Source organism: Gavia stellata, chromosome 2, assembly GCF_030936135.1.
Source record: "Gavia stellata isolate bGavSte3 chromosome 2, bGavSte3.hap2, whole genome shotgun sequence".
In the NCBI taxonomy this organism is placed as follows: domain Eukaryota; kingdom Metazoa; phylum Chordata; class Aves; order Gaviiformes; family Gaviidae; genus Gavia; species Gavia stellata.
This window is the reverse complement of record NC_082595.1, coordinates 27,087,854-27,102,433: the sequence shown is the minus strand read 5'-3', so window position 1 is coordinate 27,102,433 and position 14,580 is coordinate 27,087,854. Positions and strand designations below refer to the sequence as shown.

General features: G+C 35.8%; 1 protein-coding gene across 1 annotated transcript in view; it reads left to right on the top strand.

The window, feature by feature from the left end:
• Positions 1-14,580, top strand: part of FMN2 (formin 2) — a 164,368-nt gene that overhangs the window by 85,543 nt on the left and 64,245 nt on the right. Inside the window, exon 9 of the mRNA XM_059835781.1 lies at positions 8,000-8,061. Within this exon, the coding sequence (XP_059691764.1) occupies positions 8,000-8,061 (62 nt within the window). The remainder of the gene's footprint in view (positions 1-7,999; positions 8,062-14,580) is intronic.

Genomic DNA, 14,580 nt, shown 5'->3' with positions numbered 1-14,580 from the left:
CCAGTTTGTTGAAAATCTTGAATGCTGTGTCAATCTTGCACTTCAAATTCACTCCCCAAAGACCAGACCCTGGCAGGTTCATTGAGACTGTTTGCTCCTCTATGCACTATAGTTTAAAATAAGCATAATCTGGTAAAATGCCAGTCTTTTCTCAACCTTCCTATATCCCACACCCATGTTTTTTTCACCTGCTAAAATTCAAACAAATCTTATCTAAACAATTAAGATAAGCATTGAAGTACTCTCTATAGTCAAATCAGCAAACCTCTCAAAACCAGAACTGAAATACAATCTCTCTAAATTAAACAGTCTACAATGGCAATCATGTTTGTATTTAAACATTTTATTCTGAAAGGACTACAGCATTGGTCTCCATTTTTTTTCCTGCCTAGACAAGAAGGCGACATACTGAGTTAAACAAAATATATTTGTTCTCTAAGAACTGAACTTGCACACTTTTTATAAACAAACTGTATAGGTGTATGAAGTTAGACTTCACATAATCAGTAACTGCTGTCCTTAACATAGTAGGCAATTGTTTGAAATGTACGTAATGTAACTGTTTATATTACCTTTGTATAGCTATACATAAAATCTAGTTATATATTTTGTTGTATGTGTGTATATATATATTTATATGTATGTAAAAAAGTTCTATCAATACAATTTTATCGCTATATATTAGGGATATAACATTAGGGAATAGGAATGGTAAGGACAAATGTCTAAAAATTTGAATTGTGTTTATAAGAGAAGAACCAGTACAAAAAGGGATACTAAAGAGCCAGTCTTTTTGATCAAGTCTCCTACTTCTGTTACTTCAAATTTTGCAAATGCATATTCTTGCTTAATTGATTCTTATTTTATTGCTTCCCAGAAATGTGACTGCATGTTCTTGAAGGTGTTTAAAATTTTTAAAGTCCTTTAAAAACAATCTGAAGCAATGGTTAAGCTTAATCCATGGCTTCTGCTTGGAAATTTTGTATACTGTTCTGGTTTCTTACATAAGCTTTAGATCAAGGTGAATTACTGCCACAGTAAAACTGTGCAAGCAGTTCTAAGTGCTGTTTCTTGCCTCTGATCCATGCCGTATGTAGTTGTGTGAAGATCCAATCTCCATTGTGCTTTGTGCACTTAAAGTTTTCATCCTGAGAAGGTTAGAGTATTTGCTAATAGATAAACATATCACAAAGGTACTGAGAGTAAGCAGGTAGGTAATAATATGAAATTGTTTTCATTTATGCTAACTCTACCCAGTGCAGCCATCCCCTACCTACCCATTATCAACAGGGTTTTTTTGTGCAAGTCCAGATACTCCTGCTTAAAAATTCTTTTACTTCACTTATTTTCTGAGAAACTTTAAAAATTATACGGTTGTGATCCTTGTGTGTTTTGCTGCAGCTCCCATTAGCACAGGGACATTTGGTTTTAGCACTGAATTTTCCATATTTATGCAAACATAATATTTATTTCAGAGAGGCCCATTTGGGATTTAACTTTCTTCTTTAGGAGATTCACATTTCTATTATTTGAGATAAAGAAGAATCTCAAGACAATAGCAGTAGTTGTCAAGTTGTTGGAAGTATCACAGACAAAAACATGACCTTGTGCAGTAGGCCTGTGTTAGATGAATGATGCCAACAAGCTCACATGGCGGGGGGGGAAGAGCAAAGGATAGCAATTTTTGAAGTTGTGGGTTTACTATGTAACCAGTGAAAGACTGCAATAAAAGACCGCAAATTTTGCAGTTTAGTTGTTTTTTAAATATAAACATTCAGTTGGTTTTGAATCTGGGTTTACTTTGCAAGTAGCTTGATATTGCATCATGCCATAATCTTCATAGCAGCAAAGGAAGCCACTGCACTTTGATCTTGTTCTAAGGCTCTCTTGGCTCTTTTGTTGATGAGAACATTGAGGCAGATGTGTTTTCTTCTGATTCTGAATTGAGCACTTTAGTTGTCAGTCATTCCAAGGAACCTGAAGAAATTGTCTACATTGAGACTTTTATTTCTGGTTTGCTTGTATTTGCGTGTGTGGTGTTCTTGCATTCTCTTACAAAGACATCTGTCAGTGAAGGCTTCCGTTCTGTATTCAGTGAACAAACAAACAAGTTTATTTGTTCTTTTTCTCTAATTTGTTGTCAGAAACATTTCATAAGTTGATCAGGCTATATACTGTCTAACTTGTGTTTCTTGTATCAGAATTTTCCATTGCTTAACGTTTTGCCAGTATGTTAGTTTTCTAATGACGTTGAGTTTTGACCATTTGAAGTTTACTACCTTACGTTATTCTTGGAGCAGCTATTTTTCTTTTTTAATTCACTCAGAAATAATCATTCAAGGAAGATCGTACATTGTGAAGTATTTGACCTACTCATGTGCTTTTTTTCATCCAATTATCCTTTTTAGATATTTGAAAATGAATGTGTCTCATCAAATTTTCAAGTACAACTACTTGAAGACATTTTAGAAGGTTGAATGATTTTTAATGCTACAGTATTATGTAGTAATTTTGAGACTCTATTTATGTACAGCTTACGGTTTCCATGTAATATAGATACAGGTTTGTAATAAAAACAAAGTCCATTTTTGTTGTAAGGCTGGTTGATGCCTTTTCTATTTCTTTCACTCTTCAGCTTGGAGTAATGTTCCTGGGGTATAGATGGTTTAATTGTTAATGTGGAGCAGAATTATCCAGGAATGAAAGTTAGAAAAAAGTACCGTGGAAGTTGTAACTTCTCAGTATCCTGTAATCTTGCATGTTAGAATCACACGATGGGCAGAACAGCTGTGAAACCCCCAAAACTGCACCCCACACAGAACTGTGCTATAAAAGTACTGTGATTATCTGCTGTAGAAGTAGGAGGTCCTTCATTCAGTGGAGAAGAATCAGTCTGCCTTTGTAATTTGCTGAAGTGACTGTCTGTTGCCACCATTTGATAGAGGAGATGTGAAGTCTTGCAAAGACTTTTGGTGCTCTTCTGGAGAAAGAGCAGTTGTGAAAGCGAAGAGGCAAAGATGTGCAGGAGTGGCCTCTTGGAGTGATACTGCTTGATTTTTGAGAGTCATGGAGAAGTCACTTGTGGTAGAAATCAGCATGAAGAAGTTGGGTGGGTGGTTTGTTTGTCTGTCTCCCTGTAGCATGGATCTGAGTATAGCAGCATTGGTTCAGAATTCCTTTTGCAAATTTGAGGTGGTTTTGCTTCAGCTACTGCTTCTTTCTGAGGAGCTAAACTGTAATCTGTTAAGAGTCAAGCAGGATTTGGAAATTGCTCAATCAGTTTTTGGGGACACAGCAGTGCTTCTAGGAGGTCTCAAGAAAAGGACACTCACTTTTAGATGGAGTCTGGAGACAGAAAAGCTTAGGAAGCATACTTGGAAAGGCCAGAGAAATGGAGTGTCAGTTGAAACCTGCCCTGAGAAAAGGGGAGACGTAAGACCAAGATTTGGACTGAATACCAGTCTTCTGAAAGTCATCCGCAAGTGAGATTGTGCTAATGAGAGTTTTATGACAGAAGAGTTGTATCCCAAGGATCGGGTTGATAATTCTTTTTCTTTTTCCTGACATTCTCCTCAGTGGGAAATTTTGAATTTTGGCCTTTTCATTTTAAAAGGAAATTCCAGAGTTTTGGACTTGCAAGCACAATAGAGTTTTCAAGCACTGGGTAGCTGTAGGAAGTTGTCTTTTCTCTAACAGTTTATGTAAGCGATACTATTGGTGGATTTAGATTCATGGTCTTAGGCAAGTATAGGTTTGCTGTGTCTATATTGCCTATCAATTCTGTTCTAGTGGTAGCTGGTAGTTTTCTTGGTCCTAGATATATGAATAATCAACAGTAACGACCTGTCTTAGAATAAAAAACATTACAGCTACTTCATTCTATAGTCTTCCTGAGAATACACTATGCATCCTCCAACTTCCTGCTGGTGTTTTCTCAAGCATTTCTTCTTCAGGATTATATTTGCTGGTAAAAACTTTGATCTCATTGGTGGCTTGGTTACATACTGTGTTCCCCTGAAGACATGTGGGTGGTGATCATTCATTGTGTTGGGCATATTTTTTGTGTTAGTTTTTTTTTTTCCAATTGTGTCTGTGTTCTAAATGGGTTCCTATGTTATGTATATGGGAGAAGGTCTGTCTGTTCTCAGAGTTCAAGTATGCCTCTGAATATTGTTGTGTGCTTCACACTAATCTCACTTTTTTTTTAGCAGTAATATTATCTTCCTGTCAGGTGAAGTATCTTGTAAGGTGCCTAGCCAGACTTGCAAATTAATTGTTATTAGTAAGAATAGTAAGTCTTTGTCTCGCTGCATATATTTTATAGTCCTTCCAGTTTGAAACTAGTATCTAAGTTAGCTTTGTTATTGTGAGTTTGCGTAATTTATTTTCTGATTCAATTTATATTGTAGAAATACAGAATGGAATGGAAACTGTTCCATTCTGCTAAAATTTCTATATTCTGCAGTTGCATAAGAAAGATATAATTTCTGTCCCAAAGATACCGGTTTAGATTTCCATGTAGATTGTGACCAAAACAATAGGAATATCAGGAAAGTTCAGGACCAACAAGAGATGCCTGAAGTCTTTATTTTGGCTACAAATCCTCTGAAATCACTTTCCCCTCTTCTGTCCTTTATAGTGTCAAGCAGCCCTTTGCGATTGTTTTTCAACCCTTCTTTTTACCAGGTGGATTTTCTGTAAACATCTGTTGACCAGTGCTTGCTTAAAAGAAAAAAAAGTCGTTGGTTTGTAGTTCCTTGTATTTTTATCTGTGCATATTTGTGTGTGTATCTGGGCATACTTGGTTTAATCATATCTATTTATGTGTGTATATACACACAATTATATACATGTACATTGAGTAATTTTACAGTCCTAGGGCTTGAAACTGGTGCTGGCTTGCTGGTTTTATTGGCAGCAGTGGCAATAGGTATGCAAGAAAATAACAAGTCTATGAAATCTTGAAGTTAAGAACTAAATGCCTGAGTCTGATGTGATTAAAAGAAAGTGGTTCCTATTAGAGTAAAAGCCAACAGATATTCTTCACTGTTGTCTTATGAACATATCAGAAAGGCTGGATGATGTGCTGGCTATTAAAGATTGTTTCATAGTAGTCAAGACCAGGAAATGGAAACATCAACTTTGAAACAAAAAAATAACTTTCTGAAATAGTGGCATGGGTGAAAATATCCAGCGACTGCAAGACTATTATAAACCCTTCTCCACATGTTTGCATCAAAGTATACTGGAATTGTAGCATAGCTCAATGTTTTCACACGAGGAAATTAATGTTTGTCTACACTTTTCATCGTTATTTTGCCACGACATATGGAATCCTTCAGTTAGATATTTGTGTAGTCATGCTGATTGTAGGGAGGAGCATGTTTAGCTACTAAGCTTGGCTGCATAAGGAAACATCATTGTTTTTATCAGTTCAAATTGTCTAGATAATGGAATTAAATATGCAACAGTTGTGATTTATTTTGCCAACTATCATGTTCCGCATGACAATGATGCAGTACTGCCAAGGAACAGAAGTTCATCTCCTGATTCCTTGGAGTGGGGGGAGCAAACCTATGGTTAACATTGAAAAATCCTAGTGGGGTGCTACAGTGCTATTTATGAACATATACAACTTTAGATGAAATATACAGAAATATATTTGTCTTCGGAGGGGGGATTTGAAACATATATACTAGGGTCTAATTTCTCCAAGTCCTTGTTTCAGACTGATTTGTTTTAAGCAGCTCCCTGAAGTATGTACACTCTTCTGCATACCTGTTTTGTTGAAAGTACACAGGCCTGGCACCATTGTGTTTGCCAGGCGTTCTCTTATCTCCTGCAAGCATTCAAACAAAAGTGTTCTATTGCTCCCTGAGTAATCCGTGGGTGATCTTAACATTGAGCAAAAGTCAGAGCAGGAACTTATGTCATATTTCTTAGTGCAGTAGACAGTCTTGGGAAGGAAGGGGAGGAGGGCTGAGCAGGGAGAAGACAGCCACAATTCAAAATAAATAGTTGAAGGGTTGTGAATGTGTTCATATATAAACGTTGCATAAGCGTAGAAATGATGAAATGTAGGGATAGTACAAACTGAGTTTCATAATATAACCTGGTTTTAATAAAGCTGTATATAGGCTTTGACATATGTGTTTTCTTTAAAGCTCTCAAACCAATCTAGACCCACTTTCTATTTGCATGTTAATTTTGGTCTCCAGTTCTACAAGGCAAATTTGGCATATTTTTAAGCATGCAGATAGTCCTATTGAGCAACAGAGATTATAAAATACAACATATACTATAGTACCTTGTTGAGAGATCATCTTTAAGTCTCTGTTGCAACACTTATTATGCTCAGGGGAAAAAAAAAAAAGAAAAAAAGGAGTTTTAAAATATCCCAAATAATTAGTAGCAGATTTTTGCACGCGCCCCCTCCCCCAAAACAAAACAAAACCCATGTTGCTTCCTGAACTGTTAACTGTTACACTGCCATTATCTTTCAGATTCTCTTGCTTTCTGGTAAGGGAAAAATGGAAAAAAAAGATTTTTTTTTTAATATTATTTCTGAAAATTAAATAATTACCTAATTATTTTGTGTTTCAGTCCTACAATTTAGCTTCATGCCCTGCTTAGAGATACAGTGTAGCCTGCTTATTTTAATCAAGATCAACACTTCTTTGTTTATAATTTTCTTATACTGTAACTAAAACTATGTCTTAGTCCTGGAAAGGAGAAACATGATGAGTCCCAGACTCAGAGTGGTATCTCTAAATGCTTTAGAGCAATCGGAAACAAATGAGCTTGAATTATATTGTCTGTAGTCTTTAGGTGTATATACAGAATTTCTCTGTGACAGTTAGGGACATGGATTTATAAGACATAAAGTAACCTAGTGCTGGCTTTCTATCCCTGATCAATGTTATAATTTCTAGCTTAATCTTGCCTAGGGGATTCTTCTACTTATTGAATAAGTGCACACACACACATGCAGAGCCCATTACAAAAAGGGGCACAAATTAATGAAGGGCAGAATGGGAAAAAACACTGGTATAGTGTGATAAAAATAACTTATTACTATCACATATGTTCTAATGCAACATTCTAAATTTCTTTCAAGATTTATAATCTGGATGAGGAAAGCTGGATTTACGTGGCTTTTAAACGAGTGAACAGTGTGCTTGCAAAAAATATGTAAGAGGAAGACTGAAAAGTACTCTTTTTAAAATGATTCTTTGTATTAGCAGAGAATAATTTTCCACCAATTTACACAAACATTTCCTATGCCTCATGAAATGTTCCTAATATAAGTGAGGAGCCAGGTTTGTGTTCCTAAAAGTATGCCCCTCTTAATGATTTTTTTTTTGTTTGTTTGTTCGTGTGTGTCCAGGTTAGGTAGATGAAAATCACTCCCTCTGTGCTGTTGAACTGGCTTTTTGATGCTGAAAAAATACAGTATGTGTGTGGCACCAGAATTGGTTGGGAACAGGAAAGGCATATTTTGTATCTGTACTAAACCTGTCGGCTTAGTGCATAGAAGGACTTGACCCTTGTCAGGTGTCTTGAAGTTAACTGGCTGACTTATGGATTAATCAGTTTAAGACTGAAGCCAACCAGTGACAGGAATAAGCTTTGTTGTGTGAGAGTGTGTGTGTGGGGCTATGGTGCAGATTTACAAATTTTTATAATGCTTTCAGTCGGACCGTGAAAGTCTGATGTAAAGCTTATCTCTGATCTCTGGCTATGGCCATACTCGTGGGATCATGTTTGTGTGTTTGGGGGGAGGGAGACGAATTCTTTAAAACTTGACATCTGGCTCTACCAGGTTTCTAGCCCATAGTCTTAGGAACAGCACTATTCAAGGCATTAATAAAGTTAAAATCCTTAAACTGTATGATCAGTAGGTCATAAAAACTATTGCTGGGTATTGTGCTCAGTCTTTCTTTCACAGCTGCATTATCATCCTGACAACTAATTCTTTTTTCTTTTGTCTTTTTTATAGCTGTTGTGAACTTGGACAACTCTGTGGTTGACCTAGAGACCCTTCAAGCCCTGTATGAGAATGTGAGTAATCAGAGGAAGTCCATATAAAGTAGGAATACTGTAGGTCCATGTGAGGTATCTTTGGTTTGCAACAGTAATATTCAGAAAGCTTGTAGAACATGTCCTATTTTGAAGTGACTTTATTTTCCCCAAAGCAATGAAAATAATGATAAGACTTAAATTGTATTAATTGCCATTGTGTCTTTTATATAGTGCATATATTTTTATATAAGTAACATAGTCAACTTCTAAATGACTAAACAAAAATTGGTTTTGCTCCTTTTTTTGCTTCCTGGATGGGGCAGTCTTTAGTGAATAGGTATCAGACCTTGCACTCCAGGTCTTTGGCTTCACTTTGCAACTTCACTAATATAAAAATGCTGTTCAAGGGAAAGAAAATTGTTTTAATAACAACACTCATTCCTTTTGTGTAACTGTAGCTTTTAATTATTATTACTTCAGGGATTCCTCTAAAATAATTTTTAAGTCTTTGAAAGGAAAAGGTTTGCTCTAAGTTAATGTAATAAAAAGAAGTATAAACTGCCAGGGGCTTCATAAATGTCTGGTACTAATAATCAGAGAGTGTTTGACCACTAGGTATGCAAAATCAGGGATTCAGAATATACTCAGGCATGTTCTAAAACTTTACAAATCCAGTCACATGTAAAATTCAAAAAAGTGGATCTCAGGAGCATGTTTCTGCCTTCAGCTGAGGCCAGTGAGCATTACCCCCTTATCCAAGCACATTGCCTGAATACATGGAAGTCTGGCTTGGCATCTCTGGAAATAGCAAAGAGGCTTTCTATTTACCCTCCAAAAAACCTGAAAATCTGAAAGGTAAAGCTGTGAGCCACAGAATGGCATTGAAGGCCAATGTATGCTATTGTATTGGACTTTTTATTTCCCTCATGTTTTAATTTTGATAATGTGTTAATTACTTTTACACCTTTCAGATTTTTGGTTTTCAGACTAGTTTTTTATGGCCTACTTTGGAATGATTTGTTGATTTATGAAATTTCTCATAAATAATCCACTTTGGGGCCTGAAGAGAGAGATACTAAGCTCTCATCCACTTAATAGAAAAACCAAAAAGCTAAAGAAAACAAAAACCAAAAATCTGACAAGAACTAAGAAGCACTTCTACTCCTACTTCATCCCTGAAGAATTAACTTGTTTAACACTGCTCAGGAAGATAATGGTCAAATGGGAAACCTACCTGTTCTAACTACCCCCAAGTCTTTATATGTTAAACACTTCTCATCCCTATGCCACAGCATTTCTGGTTTGGACTGTGTTATTTTTATTTTGCATTATTTTCATCTGCTCCCTTGCACAGCTATATCCCATCCCATACATTCTTTAGCATGTAAAAAATTGAAGTAATTTTATATATTACATATGCATGATTGTGAGAGATTGTGGGAAGTATGGAATAGATACTGCCCCATGATCGGTATTTACATACTTCCCTCTTTTATATTGCATAAGAATTTTTTATTTTGGTTTAAAAAACTAGTCCTATGTGGCTAATGTACTAATAGGATACTTTTCAAATGCTTTCTTAATGTCATCTCTAATATACTTCACAGTTCCAGTAAAATGGATTACCTGCAAATTTGCAGTTCATTGAAATAACCAAATGCCATTGTGTTCCTTTTGTCATTACCTTCCCTAATTACAGAAAACGTCTAGGAAATATTGTCCTGATTGAGGAAAATATCATATGTTAATCTCAGGCAAGATTAAAAGTGTTGGAATGACTATAATACATTGCTTTGCTTTGAATGGAAGACAGATCAGCCCAACTTTATCACTATATTTGCTTGGGTACAAGACAGCCAAAAAAACCCAAAACCAACCAAAAAAAGAAACAAAGAAAAAAAACCCCAGTTTACTTGGGAGGAGCTACATAAGGGGACCTGAATTTTAATCCTGGATCGTCTGTTTGATAAATCTGTGTCTTGAAAGAAGCATTTTTTTTAAATGGAATTTTATTCTCTGTTTTTACTTTCAGTTTTTGGTCAAAATGCATCAGAGCTTTCATTTGCTTCCTTTGGTAGCTTCACTAACTATAACAATATCGTTCAATAAAAAAAGTGTAAGCAATGGGTGGTACCAGAGATCCTGTCATGTTTGACTCCTCCCTTGTTTCTCAGCCTCATCCTATATTGTAAGTGGGGATAACTTTGACCCATTCGGCTGCTTTGTAGCCATTAACTTAATTTTTATTTCTTAGGTTTTATTATTGGATTAGGATTTTTTGCTGGATATTTAAATACCACTGCACTATTTCTCAGCCTTTCTATTTGATCTCCATGGAACATATGGGAGCATTTGTTTTACAGTCTTCCCTCAGAATGTAATCATTTTTTCTGATTGCATATGTCTGGCATGGTGCTTTCTCTTCTTAAATGTGAATGAAATTTGGGCAGTCTCCAAACCTAAACACACCCTAATTTCAAAAGCCACAGTCCCAAGGGCTCAATTCCTGTTTACTGAGGAATTAAAGTCTTGTTAAACCACAAAGTTACTGTATACATCTTAGTGACTTTTTATAAACGAAGAAACCCACACCCCACGAAAGGCCCAAGCCCTCAATGATTTTTTAAATAGTATTAAGTGGTATTGCATCAACTGAGGACTTTGTTGCTGCAGCACAGCATGGTATAGTCACATAGTTCTTACACATCGTTGTGTAGTTTGCTTTATAAAAAGTTGTTTAAATATGTGTTGATCATCATCTATGTATTAAGATCTAGACAATTTTAATAGGAGAGTCTTAACAGATGGAACTATGTATGGAAGAGTTACTTTAATGCGCTTTTACAAACTCCCTAATAGCAATGCTTTCAGGTGGCAACTATAATTAGAGACGGAGAAGGTAGGTAAAATTCAGTGGAGTTGTCAATTTGCTGTATGTGATTAGGCCATATTGGTTGTGATGAGAAATATACTTATTTGCAAATAAGTGAATGTTTACTTTGAAAGCAGGTAGCCTCTTAGCAGCTGAGATTGTAGCTAAAATATCACTGTTTGAAACAAGATAAGCCTGCTTCTGCTTATGTCTTCACTATATTGTGAAAATAAGTGTATAAAAATGGATTAAAAATTGTATCAAAGAATTATCTTTGATCTATGGATTTGGCCTTTTCAGATCTCTTTACATCACAACATGAAACATGTATACTTTCTTAATTTGACTCCTGGTAAATTGTCCATCCTGTCTCTATCTTAAAAAGACTTATGTAAATGCTTTCAAAAACTTCAAAATGCCATTTGCAAGAGCAAAAGGCACCCAGATGTCTGAAGTGCATGCCTCCACTCTACCACTAAGATTCAAATCTTCTCCTCAAATATTTCTTGTGATTTTTTTTAAAAACTGGCAATTACAATGCAATGTCGTAATGTTTTTCTGCAAAGACTATAGATTGTACCTGACTTCTGATACATGACTCAGCTTCAAAGGAATGTGATAGTTGTTATTAACCTGGGTATCTCTGTGTATCCTTTTTGTTTCAGTTACTTTTGACAATATTCTTTAGACAAGTCACTCAATGCTTTTAAATATGTAACATTAACTTTGAAAAAGCAAGTTGACCAAAAAAATCCAAAAAATCCAAAAAAATCCAAAAAACCCCCAAAAATAAAAACCCTCCACACTCCTAAACTGATCTAAACTCAGAGCAAAGTTTCTGTTTTAAGGAAAAAAAACTAACTAGGAAATGTAAGATTTATGTTTTGAAATGGAAAAATGGCCCTTATGAACTTTGGTAAGACCAAATATTGGGTAAGTTCATACTCTGGCAAAATGGGGAAAAGAGTTAAACTAAAGCGGTGTATTTTTTGCAGTAATTTCTGTCAGATTTATGCTGTCTGATTTTTAGGTATAGTTAATACCAAATTCTGGTATAATATACTATTTTGTTCAATTTATAATGCTATATAATAGCTAAAATTCAAGGAAATAAATAGCAGTGATATTCAAAGAGGTGCTAATGCAATCATAATTATTACTTTTATGAGAAGTATCTATTGAATATGTTCTCTCTTAACACAAATGTTGGAGGGTGATATAAAAGCTGCTTTTTATTATCCATCTGCAAATTAGAGAATAGGTAAACATTAACTGTAAAGCTAACTGGTAAAAATTCTGAGAAATAATCTGCAATAAAACCTGTGCAGAAGGCCTGTCAGCCTTATTCCTTTTCTATCGTAATCTAAAATACATATAAATCAGAATTCTGGATACCAGAGCCAAAATTAGTAACTTGAAACTCAGCTTTGATTCTGAACTTGCACCATATACTCGGACCTCTTGATTTTGGTGGAGAGTGTAAACCACATTTCTTGAGTTTTGCTCAGGCCTACCCATGAGTGGATCATGCTTAGCCTTTGTATCTTTGCCAGTTGTTACTTTCTTGCATACACAATCTGAGAATAATGGCTTAAATAAGGAATAGTGAGTCTTCCTAACCTTTGCCTGTGGGATTTGGTGGAGAAACGCTAACAGCTTGAGCATGTATGTATATAATAGATTCCTGTGATAAGTCCTTTAATACTTCACTACATGTAGAAGGCCAGAAGAGAGACTACTACTGCTATTTATTCTAAAGAATTTGCAAATAACCATTTAGCTTTATGCTCCTTGCTAAAATATTTTCTCCTCTTTAACTATTATGAAAAATTTTCAAGTGATTTCCTTTCAGTTGAACAAAAGAGATTATACTTTACCGATTGGCCAGAAATAATAGAACTTAATTTAAAAACTCTTAGTATGAGAACTTGTTTACTTTTACAAAAAACTTGTTTACAATTTACAAGTGTAAATTGAATACATGAGTTTTTTGAAGTGTAAGTTGAATAAAAAAAAATAGATCTTCCTACAAAGTCATGTCATTTGCATACCTAGATCGCCGTGGCTCTGATAACATGACCACTGGAACAATGCTACCTCTCTTGGCATCTTTCCAATTTCTAAAATCTGTAGATCTTATCCATTGCCAAGAGAGTTTTTACTGATTAAAAAGAAACAGAAGCTTTCTTTTTCTTTTAACTCTCCATTGAGTAAGAATGTTCTAGATGAAGTGAAGAAATGTCCCATTTACACCTACTCCCTAACACAAAACCAAAAGCAAATCTTTCTTCTCAACAGCACCTGCCATACTTAAGTGGAAATCTCTGCAGTTAGTTGGATCTTTCCTAGTCCTCATCCCATGTCCGGATGAGTCTTCTAAGATTAAAAATTGATACAATTTTCTGATCTTAGTATCTTGAAAATTTCCATCTCCTCAGGACAGAATTACACAAGCAAAATTTACTACTGTAATTATATTCGTATATCCTATGCCTGCCTTGACAGAAACTTTACATAGAAAAGTACCTTTGGAGGATGAATCCCCAAGTTTTCTCCCACTGAAGTGATACTGGGGTAGGGAATTCAGGAAATTAGGTGTTAGTATGCTGCCAGTATACTAAAATTAAAAACTGGTAAATTAGTCTCAGCCTAGCCCTTGTTACCTGAACAAGTCATGATACAGTATACACAGATAGATCAAGAAAGGATCAAGCAAGTCAAAGGAAGTGATTATTCTCCTCTTCTCAGCATGGGTGAAACCCCATCTAGGGTTCTGTGTCCAGTTCTGGCTTCCCCAGTGCAAGAGATGTGGACATATTGGAGCAAGTCTAGTGAAGGGCCATGACAATGATGAAGGGCTTGGAGAATGTGTCATACAAGGAGAGGCTGAGAGAGCTGGGGTTGTTCAGCTTGGAGAACAGAAAGCTAGGGGGTATCTTATCACTATGTACAAATACCTGAATTGGGAGGGGGAGTAAAGAACACAGAACTAGACTCAGTGATGCCCAGTGTAAAGACCAAGAGGTAGTGGGCCTCTTGAAACTGATATACTGGAAATTCCATTTAAAAATAGAAACACCTTTTTTTACTGCAAGGGTGTCCAAACACTGAAACAGGCTGCCTAGAGAGGTTGTGAGGTCTCCATCCTTGGAGATATTCAAAACGTGGCTGGACACGATACTGAGCAACCTGCTCTAGCTGCCTCTGCTTTGTGCCAGAGGGTTCGACTAGACAATCCTCAGAGGTCCCTTCAAACCTCAACTATTCTATTAATTTGTGATACAGGTACTACCACCATTATAATTTCTTAGTGTCAAGAACAAAGTCTATTGCTGGGGAAAAAAAAAGTTGTTTGCAATATTTCCTATCTGTTGGAGTATTTAACAGGTAAAATCAGACTACTTTAGAGGACATGACCCTTGAAGAACAGCCACAGAAATGCTGGCTAAATATTAGGATGTGTAGTATTCAAGACAGATGGCCTTGCAGTAATTTCCAGACTTCTTGAAGTAATGAGAGAAACTCTGAAGTGCTTTTGCTCTGAGTGACTCTTCAATCTCTTCATCTTTCAGTTTCACATCAATATTTTCTCCCTTTTCACATGGAAAGATGTTCAACAACCTCAGAAGAACTGTCCAAACCTGACTTTCTGGTTTCAGATTGCTGAAGGAGCTGTGGCAGTATGA